We start from the raw sequence: 18,669 nt of genomic DNA, 5'->3' as shown, positions 1-18,669 counted from the left end.
CTAAGCTTACAGTTGATCTTCCTCCAAACTTACCACAAGTTAATGAAGCAGCCGTCAGGGCTGGGGAATGATGTCATTAAGGGAAAGAACTGGAAGCAACATTCTTTTTGGCCTTTTCTTTTTTTCTCTTGTTCAATGAGTTTGTAAATCCCAGCACAGTTCATCTCATCTTGAATAGTCTCCTCCCCCCCCCCCCCCCCAAGTTCAAAGCTGGGATTCATTTGAGGAGGAGCTTTTACACTCGTGACATCATTTGTTAATGTTGAGAAACAGATTTGTTGTCCACTTCAAAGTCAAGACTATATATAAACGGGCCACACTGAAGACAGAAGAGCTAACATCACCATGTCCCAAGTAAGAGCGCTTTTTACCGAACGTGTGCTGTCCTAAAGCTTTAACGTTAATCACTGTTTTTTTTTTCATAGCAACCGCAAGAAGAAGTGCAGCGTCCTGCGGTCAGCCAAGAAGAGCTGGCTGAGATGAAGAATAGACTTGGTGGCAGTGGACCAGCGAAGAGCAAAACTTTTGAAGTCATGGAGGAGTGTGGTGAGTGCTCATGCATGCATGCATACAAACGCATTGTGTTGTTGGCTGAAATGAAGTAGTGGCACATATTGGTTGAAGTTAGCAGTAAGCTTATGATGTAGAAAGTTTCCACTCCATTTAAGGCGAAGAGGATTGCTGTAATGATGGGAGTGTTTTCCCAGTGGAATAAACTGTGTAGTTTATCCTTTAGAAATACATTACAATACTCTTGGAATTGGTTTTCTATCACACCACCCAATATCACTATTGTAGGTGCAACAAAATATTTGAAACCCACTTGAACCACACCTAATATGGTTCATAGAACTTCTGCAGACTACATCACAGGTCAAGTCTGAATTTGTTGATTGTTGTTTGTTTAACTGTCCACAGAGAAAATGGGCAAAACGGCTCCATCCGTGTTCAGTGGCGTGAGGTCAGGAGGAGAGACGGCTTTGAACACGCGCTCAGGTCGACCCGCCAGGAAGTAGACCAAGACCACCTTAGCACTTGTGGCTCAGTGTTTGGTGGGCAAGCAAGGTTCCCCCCCCCCCCCAAGTCCTTTTCATAAATATTGACTTTCTTTTGTCTGTCACAAGTAATTGATTACAGTAGTTTGTTTTCAAAGCACCAAAACTGGTACTATGCTAAAAGTGGATTGTGCACAAATTATACTTTAAAGCTTTTAAATATAAGAAAATGCTTGTTTTCCCCCATATATACACACACAATAGACATGTAAAGCTATTACCGTACATAAAAATGCTGACAGCAAAATTGTCATTCCTGTTGTTAAATTGTTAATTTCTTGCATGGATATAAAAACCTATGCAAAAAATCAAAAATCTAAACCAAAGTACGTATAGGCAAATAATAGATTTATTCAAAAGTTCTGAGGAACTACGCTGTTAATGGGAAAAAAACGTCAGTCAAGATAGAAATAAAACAAACAGAATGGATTATTGAAAAGAATCGCCTGCCGTCCTTACATTTTTCATTTCATATATTTATGATTCTGATCCTGAAGAATTTTGGCCGAGGACTTGGCGTCATAAAAAAGCTCGTTGATCTCCTCCACTTGCTCCCGCTCGACCGTCTCTTTGCCTTGAACGCGACCGAGCAGGCTGGCCGGTGTCAGGAGCTGAAGGGAGTACCTGCCATCAAACGAGACATAAATCAACTACATGGTTCAAGTTGGTGTTTGTATATGTCTGACCTGTCCGAATCTTGTTCAAAGTCTTTCCAGAAGATAGAAAGCAACCCAATACGTTCCATCCATACAGCCTGTTTCCATACCTGAGGGTGGTCTTGGCGCCGATCTCTGCAAGGTGCGCGAGTGCTTCCTCGCTGATGCTGAGCCCCTCGGTCTGAGCTCGGATCTTGATAATCTGGAAGGGAAAAAAAAGCCATTACATGAGACAAAAGAAAATCGATACGTGATCAGGATTCCTGCCAGTTCCACTGACCTGCTTCATCTCTTGCGGCGTGTACAGCATGGTACGAATGATCATCACTCTGTCTAGCAGGTCCAGTGGAATCCCATGTGGAGAGCTGATGTCCTCGGTCCCCCTGAGAAGCAAGCATGAAACAGGCACAAATGTGAGGGAACATGTCTTTCAAAGCTCCTTTTCCATGCTAATCAGTACGACGTGATTTTTGCATTGTGACAAGTGGCCACCATCTTTGTGGAATTTCCTAAATGTGTGAGGAGTACCACTTGTCATACTCGGGCTCCCTCTAGTGGTACGTGAAATAATCAGTGGCATGTTTACCCAAAAAGACCCTTTTTGATCAGATTTCCAAGATCTTAAAAATGGCCCACCTGATGAGACAGTTTCCCCTGTTGGAGGCAAACACAACGATGGGAGCGATTGTGCTCTCCAGTGCCCTATGGAGATATGTGAAGCACTCTATGTCCAGCATGTGGACCTCGTCCACAAACAGCACTCCAGGCACCAGCTCGGCCACACCCTGATCGATGTAACGGTTCACCACCTTGTTGATCTCCGCTCTGAGCTTATCTGCAAACACGAAAGGAAGGCTGAGCAAAGCAAGCGGACATGAATGAAGATTTGACGCCAACATTGCCAACCTGTGATTTCTGTCTTTTTGGGCTTCATCAGCTGTCCCATCATGGAGAGAATGTCCTGGCCTCCCTGTGGTGATAACCAAGAACACTTGAGGACTGCACAGAAACTTGTGACATTGAACACTTCATTTTTTTTTCTAACCTGCGGTTTGGCATTTGCCACATCGAGGTCATGCAGCGTGACGTCTTGGACGATCTCCTTTTTTTTGTGCACGTCTCCCTTTGGCAGCGGCACGTACTCTTCAGCCTCCAGGTCAAACTCGGTGGCAAAAGTGTCACAGCGACCTTGTCTCTGCAAAGACACGAGCGCAAGGATTCGTTCGTTTCCATGGCAGAACAGGTGGGCTCTTTGAGAGAGGCCTGTCAACAAGCGATATGTGCCACTGCCCTGCCCTTATTTGCTCACAAAGCCACCTGCACCGATTAAAGGAACAGTCATCGCGACCTGTCAACGGAAGCCACAAGCCTCACTGTAGGAAAGGAGGCATTTGAAGAGATGGAGAGATAGCGGGGAAAAAAAAAAAGCTTTTTTGAACACTCTGAATGGAAGCACAGATTGTCACGCCGAGAGGAGAGAGACGAAAGGCCAGATGGAAAACCCTGCCATGGCATGAATGGATGAATTGTAGAAGAACAAGTGGAAGGTGTGTGGTGATACCTTGACAGCTCCACTGTTGGCTTCAATGTAGATGACGTCTCCCACCTCCACACGCTCCTTCTGAAGACTCTCGTAAATGCTGGGATCCAACTTTGGAACATAGAATTAAAAAAATTAGGTACATTTTCCCCCAGTGTAGATGAGGTAAAAAATAATAATGTAAATGATGAGGCAACATTTTTGGTTAGGCCCTGTGGCTACAAAATTTTGTCTAAGTACTAAAAATGGTGACAGACCTTGAGCTGCTTGGTGCCCTTCCCCGTCCTCAGACCAATAATGACGTGGCTGATAGTCTTTCCGTAGCCCCCCATCGGGTTCTCCGTCTCACAGGGGGTCAACTCTGTCACCTCACCCTCGTACACCTCCTTCGTCTCTTTGATGCGCAGCCCTGAAAGGCGAGTTGACATGAATATCGCACACGCAGTGTTGTGAATTGGGTCTTTGTATTTCCGTGGAAAGCATATTGCTTGTGCACGTGCCCGTGAACATTCCTTCCCATTATTTCTGAGTGACCCTCGTCTCGCATTAATGCGGCACGAGGAGGCGCCCGCAGGTGGCCGACTCTCCACGGTTAAGATCAGAGGGTGTGGACTGTACGTTGTGGTTTTCTAATTCACATGGTGGTGACAACCTCGGAGGAATCTCCATCTCTGACTAGAGATCGGGTTCTAAGGGAGGACCAGCGGTGCTCTCCATCTACAAAAGGTCTATTTCCTTCCCTGCGACAGGTAACATCAGCAGGGGAATCTTTCCGGCCCATTTCCCCTTCTCAAAATGACTCAGGGGTCAACAAGATACAATAAGTATTGCGCAAAAGGGTTCTGTGATGCCGTTTTACTTGAAGCATATCTTTGTATGGAGTCCCGATATTATAAATTCCATTTTGAGGAGACCACTTCAACAGTTGCACTGTAGTTCCTGTGACTTGGCAGGCTGAGGCTGGTTGCCATAGCAACTCACTGATGTTTTTTTTTTTTTTTTTTGCTGCAAACTTTGTATTTACAGTTTCATGATGTCAAAATGACAACCGTCAAAGGGGTCATTAAAACAACAAGGCAAATGGAAGACTTGCACAGCACTGAATGTTTCAAATGAAAACAAATTAAGTGCTTCTCTCACCGATGGCCCTCCTGAAGTTCTCCATCAGTACTTCTGTCTTTTTAATCTCAGAAGAGTAGACCTCGCTGCCCACCATGGGGCAGAAGGGCACCTTGTTGCCCAGCTCCTGTGCTATGGCTAAAGCTAGAGCCGTCTGCAAAGAGAAACATCAACAAGTGAGTGAGGAATGACAAGTGAATTCACTGAGACAGCGACTTAATAACGCTACCTTTCCTGTACCAGGTGGCCCAGCCAGTAAAACTGCCCTTCCTGCCATCTTCTTGGAGCGGATGAGCTCCACAATGATGCCACATGCCTGCAAGGTAAATGTTCAGGAACATTATGAAGCATGTGACTAGTGTATATATTTGATTTAAATTTGTTTCTTTGGTGGTGTGCCGTGAGATTTTTCTAATGTGAAATAGGTACCTGGTTCAATACAGGTTGGAATTACTGTAGTGCACTTAACGTTATAGATTTTCGGACTAAACGAGGATTGTTTAGTATTGTGAAACAGCGACTCCACGGGCTAGCAGGTTTAGCTTAGACGTGCACGATGTGCATGCAATCACACAAGATCGTCCTTTTACGAATGCAAGTGTCATATAAGAAAATATTACAAATAAGAAGAATGTGATACGGTCAACATTACCTCTCTGGCAGCTTCTTGGCCGACCAAGCCGCACGCTGTCTGTTTAGCATTACCGGCCTCGTCCAAACCAAGTCCTTTGACGTGACTATGTGAGGCGATCCGTTGAGTTTTCGTGGTGCTCTTCACCTCCTCGATCTTCATGGTGGCTTAAGTAGATATATCGCGTAACCGTAACGCGATTTAAAAGAAGGGAAAATAGTCACTTGTGCAGCTATTAGCTTGGAAGCGTGCCACAGTTGCCGCCGCCACCGAAACTCAAAACACAGGAAGAATGGTTACCATGTGGGGTTACTATGGAAAATTGGCGGAAGTGTTACCTCTAAGCCCCGCCTTATTTTGAATCTCAAGTAAATCCATTGGATGTAAATAATACAAGTACAACTATGATTGGTCGATACTGGTGGCAATCATTGTTACCGGAAATCCTTTCCCGAGTGCTTTCATATAGTTTAGTTGTTTAACTCGGTTGTCAAAGTGGAAACTCGAAGAATATACGGGTGAGTTAAACAATTATCAGATAAGACTGAGGGAAACAAATATGTGCATCGTTTTAATCGTTCTGTGAATATATTTCTGCTCTCTACAAAGTCAATAAAGTTACTTTGCTAGCCACTGAATACTCGTATGTGCTCGAGCTTGCATGCACGTGTGCAAGTACTGATTCGAGATTGTATGTTACGCAATTAGCGTGTAGATTAAATTTAATTTTAATTTCAGTATTGGGCAGCTACAAGTCACCTTCCGCTGTGGAACTGAGTCCATGGTCCGAAGAGATACAGCCAGAGAATTTCACGTGACAGCACTACAACATGGCAGCCAATAGGAGTACAACTTTGAATTTCAACATCGGGGTACTCGGACATGTGGACAGCGGCAAGACGTCGCTGGCTCGAGCGTTAAGCAGCACCGCGTCCACGGCTGCCTTCGATAAAAACCCTCAGTCCCGAGAAAGAGGCATCACCCTAGACCTCGGCTTCTCCTCCTTCACCGTGGACCTTCCCGAGCACCTGCGAGACAGCGAAGACCACCGGGGGCGTTACGACAACCTGCAGTTCACCTTGGTGGACTGTCCGGGACATGCCTCTCTCATTCGGACAATCATTGGAGGTGAGACGTCTGCTGTCAAAGCACTGACCTACATTTACAGTCTAAATTCTCATGTTACATTGTTCCATTCACTTTTATTTAATCACAACAGCCTGTTATTTTAGGAGGATTTTTTTTTTGGTCCAAATTTTATTTTATTGTGTTGCCACTGTTTCTTGCCCTTACTCAGGTAGGATAAACTACAGCTCACCTGTGGGGGGAAAAAGCAATAATAAATGAATTATATCTGTAGTCTCGCTTGTAATTGTAAGTGAAAATGGTATTTAATAACAGACCGCTCATTGCCTGGACACTTTATGCAGTGCAACTGATCCGGTCGAGGGGCACATGTTAGAGATTAGGGTTGAAAGGAAAAAATTGGGGTCTTAATATGAAGCTCCCCCCTCCCTTGTCCCAAATGGGGAAATCACAGGAAATAGATGGAGCCAAGTGGGAGCAGAGAAAAGAGTTGAGCACAGGAAAGCAAAGTCGGGAAAGGAAAGACAAGCAAGCGTGCGGCAGCTCTAGTTTCAGCCCTCTAGCCCTTTACTCTTGTTCAGCCCTCCCAATGATGTTTGTCTCCTTGTCTTTTCCTGTTTTTTTTGTCTGTCGTCAAGTTCACCAGTCACCGACACACATGTATGCAGAAACAAATAGACAAAAGCCCATCTTGTATTTACAGCTAATTGCAGATAAACAGAACACAGCGTTTGTATGTTTCCGTGTCTCGCAGGGGCGCAAATCATCGACTTGATGATGCTGGTGGTGGACGTGGTGAAAGGAGTGCAGACTCAAACAGCAGAGTGTCTGCTCATCGGAGAGCTGACCTGCCCTCGCATGGTGGTTGTGCTTAACAAGACTGACCTTCTGCCGGCCAACAAGAGACAGAGCGCGATTGAGAAAATGACCAAGAGACTTCACAAAACACTGGAGAACACCAGGTCTGCATGCGAGCACTCACCAGGAATTAGATGATAATACGATATTTCCCAACTTTAATCACCCGTGAAACACGAAACCATTTTGTTATTTTCGTCTAGTTTCAAAGATTGTCCAGTGATTGCAGTGGCAGCCAAGCCCGGGGGCCCCGAGGGTGGCGACACAGAGGAACCACAGGGGGTGTCCGAGTTAATCGAGGTGAAAAATACACACTGATACTCTGACTTGTCTCTTACTAAAATTGGTCAATTAAAATCTTTTTATTCATTATTATTATATATATTTTAGATATATTTATCTCATTTAATTCAGGAAAAAATAGCAAATTTTAGTGAAAAATTTGTAGTATTAAAAATGTTATTTTTTACTTTATTCCCTGTGTTAACCCACATTAGGTTGGAAATGTTGAGGATAGTCATGTTTGTGTGTATGTTCTCGTCTTTTCTGTTTCAGCTATTAAAAAAGCAGACTTATCTCCCACGGAGAGAGCCAGGAGGTGACCTGCTGATGGCTGCGGACCACTGCTTTTCCATCCGTGGCCAGGGAACAGTCATGACCGGCACCATCCTGCAGGGGTCACTAGCCATCAACGACACCGTAGAAATCCCAGCACTGAAGGTACAGTACATGTTCTGGAATAGCGCCTCAGAAATTGTCTTGGTCCGGACAGGCGGAGGGAGGAACGGATGGAGTGGGTCACTTAAATGTGTGGGGAGGGTGACTCCTGGGGGTTATTGGTTTACAACAAAACTGACTTTGCTTTTGAATGGCGTGCGACCAACTAAATAGTAAATTGCACATTCCGACTTGGATGTAAATTCATCACGACCAATGGACCATTTTAAACCGATGACGCCCCTTCCAATCATTGGGAGCAGAATCTTGCCTGCAGTGCTTACTTTAACCTCAGAGTGGCGACAAATGATATGCTATTAAAATTAAGATGTCTGCAAATTACGGCACTGTAGATTAAGATGGAGTTTGCCAGATTTCATATCATACGTATTTTCTGGTGTGTTTGGGATTTGTTGGCATTCAAATGAAAACTGTAATATATTCCACTCAAAATAATTGTAGTGTTTTTTTTTAAAGTTGTAGGTGATAGACTTCTAAAGCGTTCATAAATTGGCACTATGTAGTAGTGTGTATTTTCTGCATCCGATTTTATTGAATATTATTATTATTATGTCTTTATTATATAATTTCCCCAATTCATTAAATAAATAATAATTTAAATCAGGGTTGGGCAGTTTTTTTCTGCTGAAGGCCACGTTTAAATTCTAAAATGGAGTCACGGGCCAGGTCATTCGTAGATGACATCGAAAAATGTGTATGTAAAATTGTTAATGATGTAATTAATGGTACAATCTGATCTCATGTTTTTAGTATTTGTAATTCAAAATCTATTTTTATCTGTTATCTATTTATTTTTTATATTACCTGTATTGTTGTTATTTCTTGTTGATATAAACTTTATGACTGTTTGTACGGGACTTTTTTTTTTTTTTTTCAGCCGTGCTTGTTTTAAGTGCTGTAAAAACAAAAAGTTGAGCTGAGAATACAACAAACCACACCGAAATCTCTCCACGAGAATTATTTTGTTTAATTTGCACTGAATTGTGTTTAGACTTAAGATGTGTTATTCTGTCACATGTCTTCCATCAGGTGACTAAGAAGGTAAAGTCGATACAGATGTTTCGGAAGCCAGTGTCGGGGGCCATGCAGGGAGACCGCGTGGGTGTGTGCGTGACACAGTTTGACCCAAAGTTGCTGGAGCGGGGGCTGGTGTGCACCCCGAGCTCCCTGCGCACCGTCTTCGCCGCCGTCATCTCCGCCAAGAAGATCGGCTACTTCAAGGGTTCCCTCGGCACGCGGGCCAAGTTCCACATCACGGTGGGGCACGAGACGGTCATGGCACGGGTGACTTTCTTTGGATTGCCGCCAGACGCGCCGCAGCCCCGCTCGCCAGAAACGGCCTTCGCCTTCGACAGGGAGTACCTCTACCAAGAAGAATACGTCACTGGCCAGGGAGAGTCCAACTCGGGACCCGACCCAGAGCAGTGGGCCTTGTTGGAGTTTGAGCGGCCCGTCACGTGCCCCTTACTGTGCCTGGTGATTGGCTCCAAGCTGGACACGGACATCCACGCTAATGCGTGCCGCTTGGCCTTCCAAGGGCGCCTGCTGCACGGCTTTGAAGATAAAGGCTATGCTGAGACGGGCCTCCCTCGCCTGCTCATCTATAAGACCAAACACAAGGAAGGGCAAGTGGAAAGGGTGAGTGCTTGCTCTAAATCCTGAAGCTTGGCTTGTAGGGAATGAGCCTTTCCACACGTAGCGAAAAAAACATATTCATGGCTCCTTGGTTGATTGTGAAATACCAAAGTTCTTGTGGTGTCTGTTTGAAACACAAATGTGGCATTAAGACACCGCAATTTTTAATTGTAAATTTTGAATTATGAACTGCGCAGGTGAATTTAGCCTTTTGCCTATGTGCCCTCTGGCTCACCCCGCTGCACCCAATGCTTTGAATATTTCTCATCGCTGGTGGCACTGGAGCATGGCAAGCAGACAACGCCCGTACTGTGTGTTCACAAACAGACACGTACACACAAACATACGTGCATCGGCCGTGGGGCAGTAGAGATGTGCGGGCGCGCATGCCTGCGACAGCGAGGTGCGTGCGGGTGGCCGCCTGACGCCACTCGCCCCGTCTAGCTGTCAGACACTGGCGCTGTTTGGACACACCTGAGTGGCATTGGAATACCCACACCGCTTAGTGTTCGTGTGACGCTTATCCCACGCTCTCTCTGGGTCAGCCTGGGTCATCTTTCAACGTACATTACAACGCTAATGTTTTAACATGGTATCATTTGGACGTAATAAGAAGTGGATCCAAAATGGAAACGTTGTAGATGGGCGGCTCACGCAAAGATTTTATTTTCACAGTTGGAGACGGGTCACTGTGAGTCACCATCATGAAATTACCACCAGGAAGTAGTTGCCTGACTAATTCCCAAACATAATGACTTTTCATTTTTGTATTTTCACTGTTGTTAACCGTCCAGCCAAGTCGGCATGACATTGCTAATTGTGTCCAGACAATTGTATCCAACATTTTTATTGCATTGCACAAAACATTAAGCACTCTACGTATACATACATAATGTTAAACTTTGAAGATTTTGAACTGTATTCTATTTTAATGCTCACTAGGAGTGTTATTGTTAATTTTTAAATTTAATGCTTTACAGAAAACTTCATATTATTATTAGTTGATGAATTCTTCTAGTAGTTGACAATGCTTACATTCCTGAACATAAAAAGAGTCCGCATAAAAGCCCCTCATGATGCTGGGTGGTCACTGCACACATAACAGGATGTTTTAGCACTTTTAAAACAATGACCAACTAAACACATTTTACTTCATGGCAGATTTTGCCATGAAAACAAGTGGCGGTGCATAATTGGTTTAAATGTAATATACAAATAGATTTAGTAGTTTCTGTTTTCATAAACTGCAACATAAGTCAGTTCAGTGCATTATTATGACTATAACAATAATAATAATTTTTTTAATGAAATGCGACCAAATATGTTTTACAAACAGTCACATTTAATTATTTGTGCCATTTAACACATTTCATCCAGGAGCTGAACAATTAATCAAATCGAAATAGAGATTAATTTATTGCTAGTGTTTGTTAACAAGTACATGGGGAAAGGACTTTAAAAAATAATCGAACACTAAATCGTCATATGGAGGAAAAGATTATTTTTCAAAATTGTTAGTACCTACTTGTATTTAGTCCAAATATAAATGCATAATACAGGCAAATAATGAAATACTGAATTACCCTTGGAAATGATTAAAACAGTATTTATTTCAGAGTGTGAGCGCATAACATTAGAAAGAAGTTAACTTCCATTTGAGCGTTGCCCCCTCGTGTCGAGGTGAAATTCAGGTCGCGGGTCAAGTTTGCAACGGAGTTTCCTCGTGTTTGCACCTCAAGGTGTTGACTGCTTCACTCAACTCTCAAGTGAAACGATGCGTACGGGAGGTCAGACTGGTCGTCATGCGGCAGTCGCCAGTTATCAGCCTTCAACTTTTACTTCATAGTTTTTTGGTTTTTTTCTCTTTCTGTGCAAGACACATTGCTGTCATTGTTGAGATATAACTATTCGTACGATCTGTCAGACATCTATAGCCGCTGTATGTTTTCTTTTTATCTGCGCATCAGTCACGCTTTCGGGTCAAACGTTCAAGAGTGAATGAGGAAGAAGAGAGGACGAGCTAGCGGTGGCGCTGGAGGAGGCTCAGAGACAGAGCGGTGCCCTCCTGTTATCAGATTAGTGATGGATGATAAGCCAGGAATACAAACAAATGGCATAAAATGTGCAGGGACGACGAACCGGAGACAGTCAGGCGGCAAGACGAAAAGAATGCGCCAATGGTGGGCTCCATGAGGGCACATGACAAAGGGCGGGCTGTCCTCGCCCTGCCATCATGGCCGACATTCCCACCGCTGTAATACGATTAGTCAGTCAAGCATGGCAGGGTCGTCTGTTCATGTTCTTCCTTTTTACGTCATGCGCAGGTGGCCGACGACTACACTGTGATTGGCCGCAGCCTGTTCAAGAAGGAAACAAACCTGCAGATCTTCGTGGGCCTGAAGGTCACGTTGTCGACGGGCGAAACCGGCGTCATCGAGGGCGGGTTTGGACAGAGCGGGAAGTTCAAAATTCGGGTACAAGGTAAGGACCAAAAGTCTCCTTCCCCTTCAGTACCCATCCCGAACACTATTTTCTGAATTTTCGGGACTCGGCGGATTGTTTTCAGGATGTGGTAAGAGTATTAGGGCTGACATCTCCAGCCGCATTCCCAGAATTCCTCTGGGGATTGCTTGTGTTCCGGGGGAAATCTGTTCTGTATTTATTTTACCTTCTGTTGCTACAAACCCACTGCGCCACACCGGGAGGGGAGAGAAAACAAAAACATATCAAGAAGAGAGCCTCACCTACATCCTCTTCACTCACGCTTTTAGTGTTGGGAAAGACGGTGCTAGGGAATGTGTTCCAATATAGTTGCACTTATTTCATTACCATGACACTGAATTTAGTGTCTTATGTATTCTGATGCCAAGAGGTCACTCATAATTGGGATAACTATTTCAGCTATGAATTGTTATGGGATGGATCAAACCATTTTGAATTGCACATGGCTGACAAATCCAAAATGTAGATTCGTTCCAGACTGGACTTTTTACTTGTGACGCTGCGCCCGCCCTGCTGAATTTTGTCGAAATCAGTTATGACTACATATCATCTATGGTGGATTTTCACCGAAAATTTAACGGGATCATTTTTGGAACATTTCTGATCACAGAAATGGTGCTGTTTGTAGTTTTGAGCAGTGAAAGGTTATTTTGCGTGTAATTATTTCCAAACTTATTTTTCATGTCCAACTCGTACCTTTTAAAACGCCGCTTGCTGTCAACTGAGGATGACATCACATGCTTAAGACTCAGGTAACAACCAATGACGGCTCAGTTGCAAATGTCACGTGACCAAACCCAGACAACAGGTGAGCTGCGATTGGTTGTTACGTGACCTCTTAGTTAATTTTGAAAAATTTAAAATTAAAAAAAAGATTATGATCATACTATACACAATTTAATTATTAATTACAATTTTATTTATTATTAAAATAAACAATTGGTAGATATAGGCATTTAAATTTCTTGTTTTCTTTTACCACATCTACAAATGACTGGTTTTAAAAAACTTTGCTCAACCACAGTTCCTTGACTCGACAGAGCTGGGCCTTGACTGTGCATGTTTGCATGTGAGCAAAGTTCATTCAAGTTTGCGCACGCTGGCGTAGCCACAACTAGCAGCGATATCTCACAGCATAACAACCCTTACATCGGCATAACGACAACAACAAGAATGCTGGCGCCATTACGCATGAGCCCAGTCAGACACCGTGTAAGCAATGAAACTAGAACATTGCTTACCTTCCGTGTCCAAAACCGCGGGCCAAATTAGCAGCCAGTTTGAATAGAGGACACAAATAGATGTTCAAGAGGGACAGAAATGTGACTCGGCGTAAGGAGCGTTACACAATCGCTCATAGTTCTCAGGAAATTAAGGTCATGGCCGACAACAGACGGAGCGGCGCGGCGTTTGGAGTGAACGTCAGGATGCTACAGACGTCTCCTTGTGAAACAGAGACCGGCTTTTCTGCACAATTTCATCTGTTAAATGTGAAGAATGAAGGCTGCAGGTCATGTGGAGGCGAGCGCACGTGTTTCTGCGACTGGTGACGGACTTCAGTAAAATGCACACAGTCTGAGATTCACAAGTTGTAGGAGCATTTAGTATTTATTTTGTAGTAGCCGTGATACAAGGGTGGCCATTTGACGCTCAGTTCAGCTAATAAAGTGTCCAATCAATATCGGTCCCTCCCCTTTGGATATTCTCGTATGGTAGAGAATTTAAAAAAAAAATGTCTGCGGATCTTTTCTTCAGAGGGTCTCCGCCCAGAAACCAAGCAGTTGCTGTCCTCGACCACGTCCAAGAAAAAAGGAAAGGGGGGCGGCAAAGACGCAAATGAAGACGAGCCCAAAGCGGACACTCAGCATGTTAGCATTCACTTGGATTTCAAGCGCTATGTCTTTGACCCTCACAAGAAAATGGTTCAGTTGTGACCTCCGGCAGCCGTTTGCACACTCAACGAGACTCTTTGTCCTTGGCGCAAAACTGTGCTGACTTAATTTTATGAGGGTGAGAAATGCTTAAATTAATTGATGTAAAATGATATAGACGCAACTGCTGGGGGGGAAAAAGCGTTTGGTGGCGAGATAAACTCTTTTCACTCTCCAGACAATACTGCATGTTTTTTATAGCTCTTCTAATCCGATTTGCAAATAATTGTTTTTTTTTTCTGTACACATCTGATAATGGTAAATTTTTAAACCAGCTGAGTATGAAATAAAAAATGTTGGTGTTATAAAGCAATCATGTACTTATCTGCTTCTTGCTCTGTCACCGGGGTCAATCATGCAGTGATTTTTCTTTTTGACATCATTTCTTGCAATGACAACAACTGGAAGGGTTTTGACTTGATGAAATGGGAAAAGTTACCAAAAATAAAACAAGCCCTAACAGAAGCTCCCATTTGCCTTTCGTTATTATTATTATTATTATTATTATTATTATTATTATTATTCACATTCTGATGTGCCTTATTAATAATTTTGTGTTACAGATACAATTGTAGGAACCCAAAAGAAGGTGAATTTATTAGCAGGGGTATGGGGGAAAAAAAATACCATTCCAAAATGAATTTGCGCTGCATTTATGCAAAAGGACACATTAGAAACTGTAATAATCTAAATAGATTGTTGTCATGTCATGCTGACTCATACATATTGTAGAGTTTAAGCGTCATTGCACCAGGCAACATTTAGTTGCCTCAACCCTAATGAATAGTTTCTAGGAAATTCTTTTAAAAGTGTTCTAAAATGTCTTGAGTCATGGAGACAGTCTGGCTGCAAACACTTAAAGATGATGTACTGTATATAATGTATTGGCTGTGAGCTTTAAGGGGAGGGGCGGCGGCCTCTTACTATGTCGCGGATGATGTCAGCAAGCAGCCGCTATGAACGCTGCTTCTATCTTAGCAGGAATCTGAGGAAATTGGAGAGAGCGGGAGCAAGAGGGGACACTGGAAGGTTTGTTCCCCTGAGTGACAGTCCTTTTAGTCTTATCTCCTCCCGTTCCTCTTATAGAGAAGAAGGCAGAGAGGGGGGGAAAAAATATTCGTTTTACTCGCGTGTCTCTCCAATTTCGCTTTCTAGTAGCAGTCGTTCGCCATCCAGTCTGGTTTTTATTTCTAGCCATGATGCCTTGTACTAATCGATCCATTGTTGAACACTGTAATAGTAGTCAATTAAGCATACTGTACAGTCATTTCTTTGAAAATACCCTGTTGGTGGTTATAATAGAAAAACTGCATCTCAAAGTCTCCAGAAATGATCAATTTAAGGGGGCACTGTAATAAACTTTATTATCAGTCAATTATGCTTAGAAGTGTTTTATTAAATGCTCACGAGACATCATTATCATTGAAAAGGTGTTATTTTTGATATAGCTTTTCTATGTGTTTTTACATTTCTCCAGAATGATATTGAAACAATCATAACACACCGACCGCTAAATGATTGAACCAAAACCTATTTAACCGAATAATTGAAAAAATGAAAAAGATAAATCTTAATCTGCACTATTTGTCAGTACTTCTTAGGAAAATATGATTATGCGGATCCTCCTTGTCTTGATAAAGAACATCCTCTTTTCTCATTAAAGCGGACACGGGAGCGGAGGCTTGCTCCAACACCCCCCCCCCCCTTTTTTTTCCGTCAATCTTAACATGCATGCTAATCCTGTTGTGTTTGTGTGTGAGAGAATCCCTCCGAGCGTCAGTGAGGGCGCTTTTGTAATCTGCTTTAAATACTGACGGGATTTTAGCAGGGGCCTGACACACAGGGAGGTTGTGGGACGATTGCGGGAGTGTGTCCTCACCTGTATACACACACACAGACACACACAACATAGCTGATCAGCAATACTGATCTAATTGAAGTACATGTATTTTTAATGCTTAAGCTGAATTGGGCTACTTGGCAATAAAAAAATAAATAAAAAATAAACGAAAAATTAGTGATGTTACCATCATGATTGTGCTCTTTCCACTCCGAGTGTAAATCCAACCTGCGCTGTTCCCCCGTCAGTTTCCCATTCAGCATCACTTTTCCACCCCGTAGTGATAACGCCCAGACGTGATGATTTTTCCATCCACACGCCTGTAAGCGGGTAACCTCGAGGTCACGACAGTAGCTGTGGGTCAACCTCAGAGCGGCCCAATGTTTACAGATGGGAAAAGAGCGTCGATGTGGACAGATAACAGGCCTGCTCTTCGCGAGACAAAGGAGCGTGCGTGGAGGAGGAGGGTGGGGGATTGACAAGTGCTGAGGAGGAAGGCGACAGAACCGGTTTCATATGTGTCTCAAGGCGGGCAAGATTGAAAAGACTAATTAGCCGCCATTTGACTGATAAATGGCTGCAACATTAATTAGCAATTTAACCACCGGGGAGCCTCTCCTTGTATTAACGTCTCGCCCCAATTTACAATCTTTTCAGATTTATTCGCCACTCCAAAAGTGTAAAACTTTATTCGCACAAATCTACGGTTTTAAGTACGACGTTGATAATCAGCGGGGAAAGGAATTACCGATGATTCAACAGCTTTTTTCGAATGTTTTAGTGTGCAGGTATGGTATCGAAGTCCAAATTTTGGCATCGTGACAATAACAACAATATTGCCTTTGTGATCTCCAGCCGATATGAATCGATGACAGATGCTGCATGTAGCTATAAGAAGACAAACAGACACACAGTGTGATAGAATCACGGCCCTCTCGAAGCTCGCCTTCTATTGTAATTAGCTCTGATTAAAAATGGTTGTGGTTTAATTAATAGCGCCGCCACCTCTTTCAGTCTACCTCTCCCATTTCCGGCACCGGTTGGTTATCTGCCACCTGCCCAGCTGCGCAAATCTGCATTGTGATTGGGAATAAATGCGCTATATGGTGTGCCGTTGTTGGTTTATTGCAAAATGTTACGAGTGAAACGAATGCTCAGGAATATTTATGCGTGCAGTTATCTGACTGCGACTTATGTCCTTTGCAAATCAAACTAAGGCTAATTAGCCGATCTGTTCTTAAATCTGCAAGGCGAATCCAAAATGCCAGAGTGAAAGAAAAGCCCGTAAAGATTGCCATTGTTCCGCCGTCAGCGCTCGAATTGTCTCGGTGTCTGCGCCTGTCTCAGCCTAAGCAGCAAGACAACAAAACAGCCGTGCAAACGAGCGCTGCCAATTCAATAAAGCGGCATATTGATAAAGCCTCCCCATATCTCCAAAGTCATTCGCACGCGTTCACAACACTGCCGTCACGCCAAAGCCGAAGGGCCCGGTATTGTCTGTCATCCTATTCGTCACCGTCGGACAGCGGCGGCGGCGGCCATTGACGGGCACAATAACAGACGATCATTACAGCTGAGGTAAGCAGCGGGGGTCAGAGTTCACCTGCGACATCACCTCCAAAAATACCAGCCTGGGTTTGTCGGTTGTCGATATCGTCACGTCATTGTCTTTAAAGAGAGTAGCAAGGGCTTGGTGTTTGCTTCTGACCTGGACACAGATTGATTGGGAGGAAAGAATATTCTATATCATTAATAGTACAGTTCTGACCTTGGGGAAACCTTTTCTTTTTTTTTTACTACTCACAAAAAACACAACTTCAGTGTGGCCTATCTTGAGTATGACAAACGCCAGAGAGAATCTCTGTTGAATCCAAATGAAACCTCACAGCTAAGAAAGGCTAATGCCAGCAAGCCTCGTGGTTCTCTGAAGCTAGCTGTCGCGGCACTGTAAACGCTCGTGGGACTGCTGTAAATAATCTCGGCGCACAGGAGAGGTCGGAGCCTCTCGATATGGAAGGTGCCTGGGGGATGTGGTGCCATACAAATACAATTGACTCGACACCAGAAACCACGAAACTAAATGCATATCGATGCAAAATGGTTACAACCTTGACCCTGGCTAGAAACAAGGTGCTTGTCTTGTGCTTTTAATAGCGGCATTTGTTTCAGCTTCACAAGGACCTCGAAAAGTAGACTAGCTTTTAATTACCGTATTTTCCGGACTATAAGGCGCACCTAAAAACCTAAAATCTTCTGAAAAGCCGACAGTGCGCCTTATAGTCCAGTGCGCCTTATATATGGACTAAATTCCTAAATTCAAACTGGCCCGAAGCATTGTGTCATGAAATCAAGCATAAGTGGCCTGCTGAAGACTATGAATCATGAATCAAAAAGACTATGGATCATTATTTTGTGATTATAAAGTCATTTGTTGCATCTGAAGTTGAAAGCAAAAAGATAAAATGGAGAATGATGCGCCTTATATATGGACAAAGTTTTAAAATGGGCCATTCATTGAAGATGCGCCTTATAGTCCGGTGCGCCTTATAGTCCAGAAAATACGGTAATCAATTTCTAGGTATGTTTTTTTTACACTGTAGTCACCAGCTCGACATGTTTCCATTTACATAAACGGCGAATATGGCCGCATAGTATCCATGCTAATACTACAGATTGCATTACTGTGATTGAACAAAAATACAATATTTTAGAAAAGTAAGTAGGTTTTAGCAAGAGGACTGGGCTGAGTTTTTGGACCCCCCCCCTACCCCATTTATAGTTAAAGTATCATCCGAATATGATGGAACATTCCTCGTGTTTCAGCGGGGCTGATCTTTTAACAACCGAGAAGACTCCAGTTGCCTTGATTCAACTTTTGTGCCGAACGTATGACAGCATATAATGCTACTTTACGACCTCAGTACTATTGTTTTAGTGTAGGAGCATTTCATGGTTGTTTAGCGAAAGGACGGATCTTTGCGGCTCTCCGCTGAGTATTAGCCTTGTGTAAAATTTCAAACCCACAATACCCTCCAAGTGAATTCTGTCAAAGCAAACACAAGGATATCAGATTAAGAG

General features: G+C 43.4%; 3 protein-coding genes and 2 long non-coding RNA genes across 6 annotated transcripts in view; 2 read left to right on the top strand and 3 right to left on the bottom strand.

Moving 5' to 3' along the window:
• Positions 1 to 9: 9 nt before the first annotated feature.
• mustn1a (musculoskeletal, embryonic nuclear protein 1a) lies at positions 10 to 1,497 on the top strand. Its single transcript, XM_061291667.1, has 3 exons — positions 10 to 354; positions 426 to 546; positions 919 to 1,497. The coding sequence occupies exons 1-3, from the start codon at positions 346 to 348 to the stop codon at positions 1,014 to 1,016; spliced, it is 228 nt and encodes a 75-aa protein (XP_061147651.1). The 5' UTR covers positions 10 to 345; the 3' UTR covers positions 1,017 to 1,497.
• ruvbl1 (RuvB-like AAA ATPase 1) lies at positions 1,387 to 5,314 on the bottom strand. Its single transcript, XM_061291660.1, has 11 exons — positions 5,023 to 5,314; positions 4,600 to 4,686; positions 4,392 to 4,524; positions 3,509 to 3,660; positions 3,273 to 3,362; positions 2,757 to 2,906; positions 2,618 to 2,681; positions 2,348 to 2,546; positions 1,992 to 2,094; positions 1,822 to 1,913; positions 1,387 to 1,679 (listed from the first exon to the last, which is right to left on the bottom strand). Exons 1-11 carry the CDS (start codon positions 5,161 to 5,163, stop codon positions 1,520 to 1,522), a joined length of 1,371 nt encoding a protein of 456 aa, XP_061147644.1. The 5' UTR covers positions 5,164 to 5,314; the 3' UTR covers positions 1,387 to 1,519.
• A 110-nt stretch (positions 5,315 to 5,424) lies between these two features.
• eefsec (eukaryotic elongation factor, selenocysteine-tRNA-specific) overlaps positions 5,425 to 18,669 on the top strand; it is a 41,889-nt gene continuing 28,644 nt past the window's right edge. The window contains exons 1-8 of one of the 2 annotated variants that reach the window (XM_061291657.1): positions 5,425 to 5,519; positions 5,740 to 6,129; positions 6,842 to 7,049; positions 7,149 to 7,245; positions 7,501 to 7,665; positions 8,713 to 9,321; positions 11,643 to 11,799; positions 13,576 to 14,216. In XM_061291657.1, coding sequence (XP_061147641.1) covers positions 5,832 to 6,129; positions 6,842 to 7,049; positions 7,149 to 7,245; positions 7,501 to 7,665; positions 8,713 to 9,321; positions 11,643 to 11,799; positions 13,576 to 13,754 — 1,713 coding nt within the window. In that variant the 5' untranslated portion in view covers positions 5,425 to 5,519; positions 5,740 to 5,831 and the 3' untranslated portion in view covers positions 13,755 to 14,216. Of the gene's footprint in view, positions 5,520 to 5,739; positions 6,130 to 6,841; positions 7,050 to 7,148; positions 7,246 to 7,500; positions 7,666 to 8,712; positions 9,322 to 11,642; positions 11,800 to 13,575; positions 14,217 to 18,669 lie in introns of those variants that run through there. The other variant, XR_009716224.1, reaches the window with a different exon arrangement.
• LOC133162459 (uncharacterized) lies at positions 8,629 to 13,267 on the bottom strand. The gene is made up of 2 exons (XR_009716226.1): positions 13,062 to 13,267; positions 8,629 to 9,284 (listed from the first exon to the last, which is right to left on the bottom strand). It is a non-coding gene; the product is annotated as an uncharacterized LOC133162459 (long non-coding RNA).
• On the bottom strand, positions 15,127 to 16,025 carry LOC133162458 (uncharacterized). Its single transcript, XR_009716225.1, has 2 exons — positions 15,779 to 16,025; positions 15,127 to 15,630 (listed from the first exon to the last, which is right to left on the bottom strand). It is a non-coding gene; the product is annotated as an uncharacterized LOC133162458 (long non-coding RNA).

This window comes from Syngnathus typhle, linkage group LG11 (genome assembly GCF_033458585.1).
Source record: "Syngnathus typhle isolate RoL2023-S1 ecotype Sweden linkage group LG11, RoL_Styp_1.0, whole genome shotgun sequence".
In the NCBI taxonomy this organism is placed as follows: Eukaryota; Metazoa; Chordata; class Actinopteri; order Syngnathiformes; family Syngnathidae; genus Syngnathus; species Syngnathus typhle.
Note: the sequence above shows the minus strand (reverse complement) of the source record. Positions and strands in the feature narration are given on the sequence as shown.

Bases quoted from the DNA above. Each gene is read 5' to 3' on its own strand.
- mustn1a (XM_061291667.1), top strand. The intron at 547-918 runs GTGAGTGCTCAT...AACTGTCCACAG, and splicing joins TGAAGTCATGGAGGAGTGTG to AGAAAATGGGCAAAACGGCT.
- ruvbl1 (XM_061291660.1), bottom strand. From the start codon at position 5,163: ATGAAGATCGAGGAGGTGAAGAGCACCACGAAAACTCAACGGATCGCC. The intron at 3,363-3,508 runs GTCTGTCACCAT...TATGTTCCAAAG, and splicing joins AGGGCACCAAGCAGCTCAAG to TTGGATCCCAGCATTTACGA. The intron at 2,682-2,756 runs GTTAGAAAAAAA...TTATCACCACAG, and splicing joins TGGCAAATGCCAAACCGCAG to GGAGGCCAGGACATTCTCTC.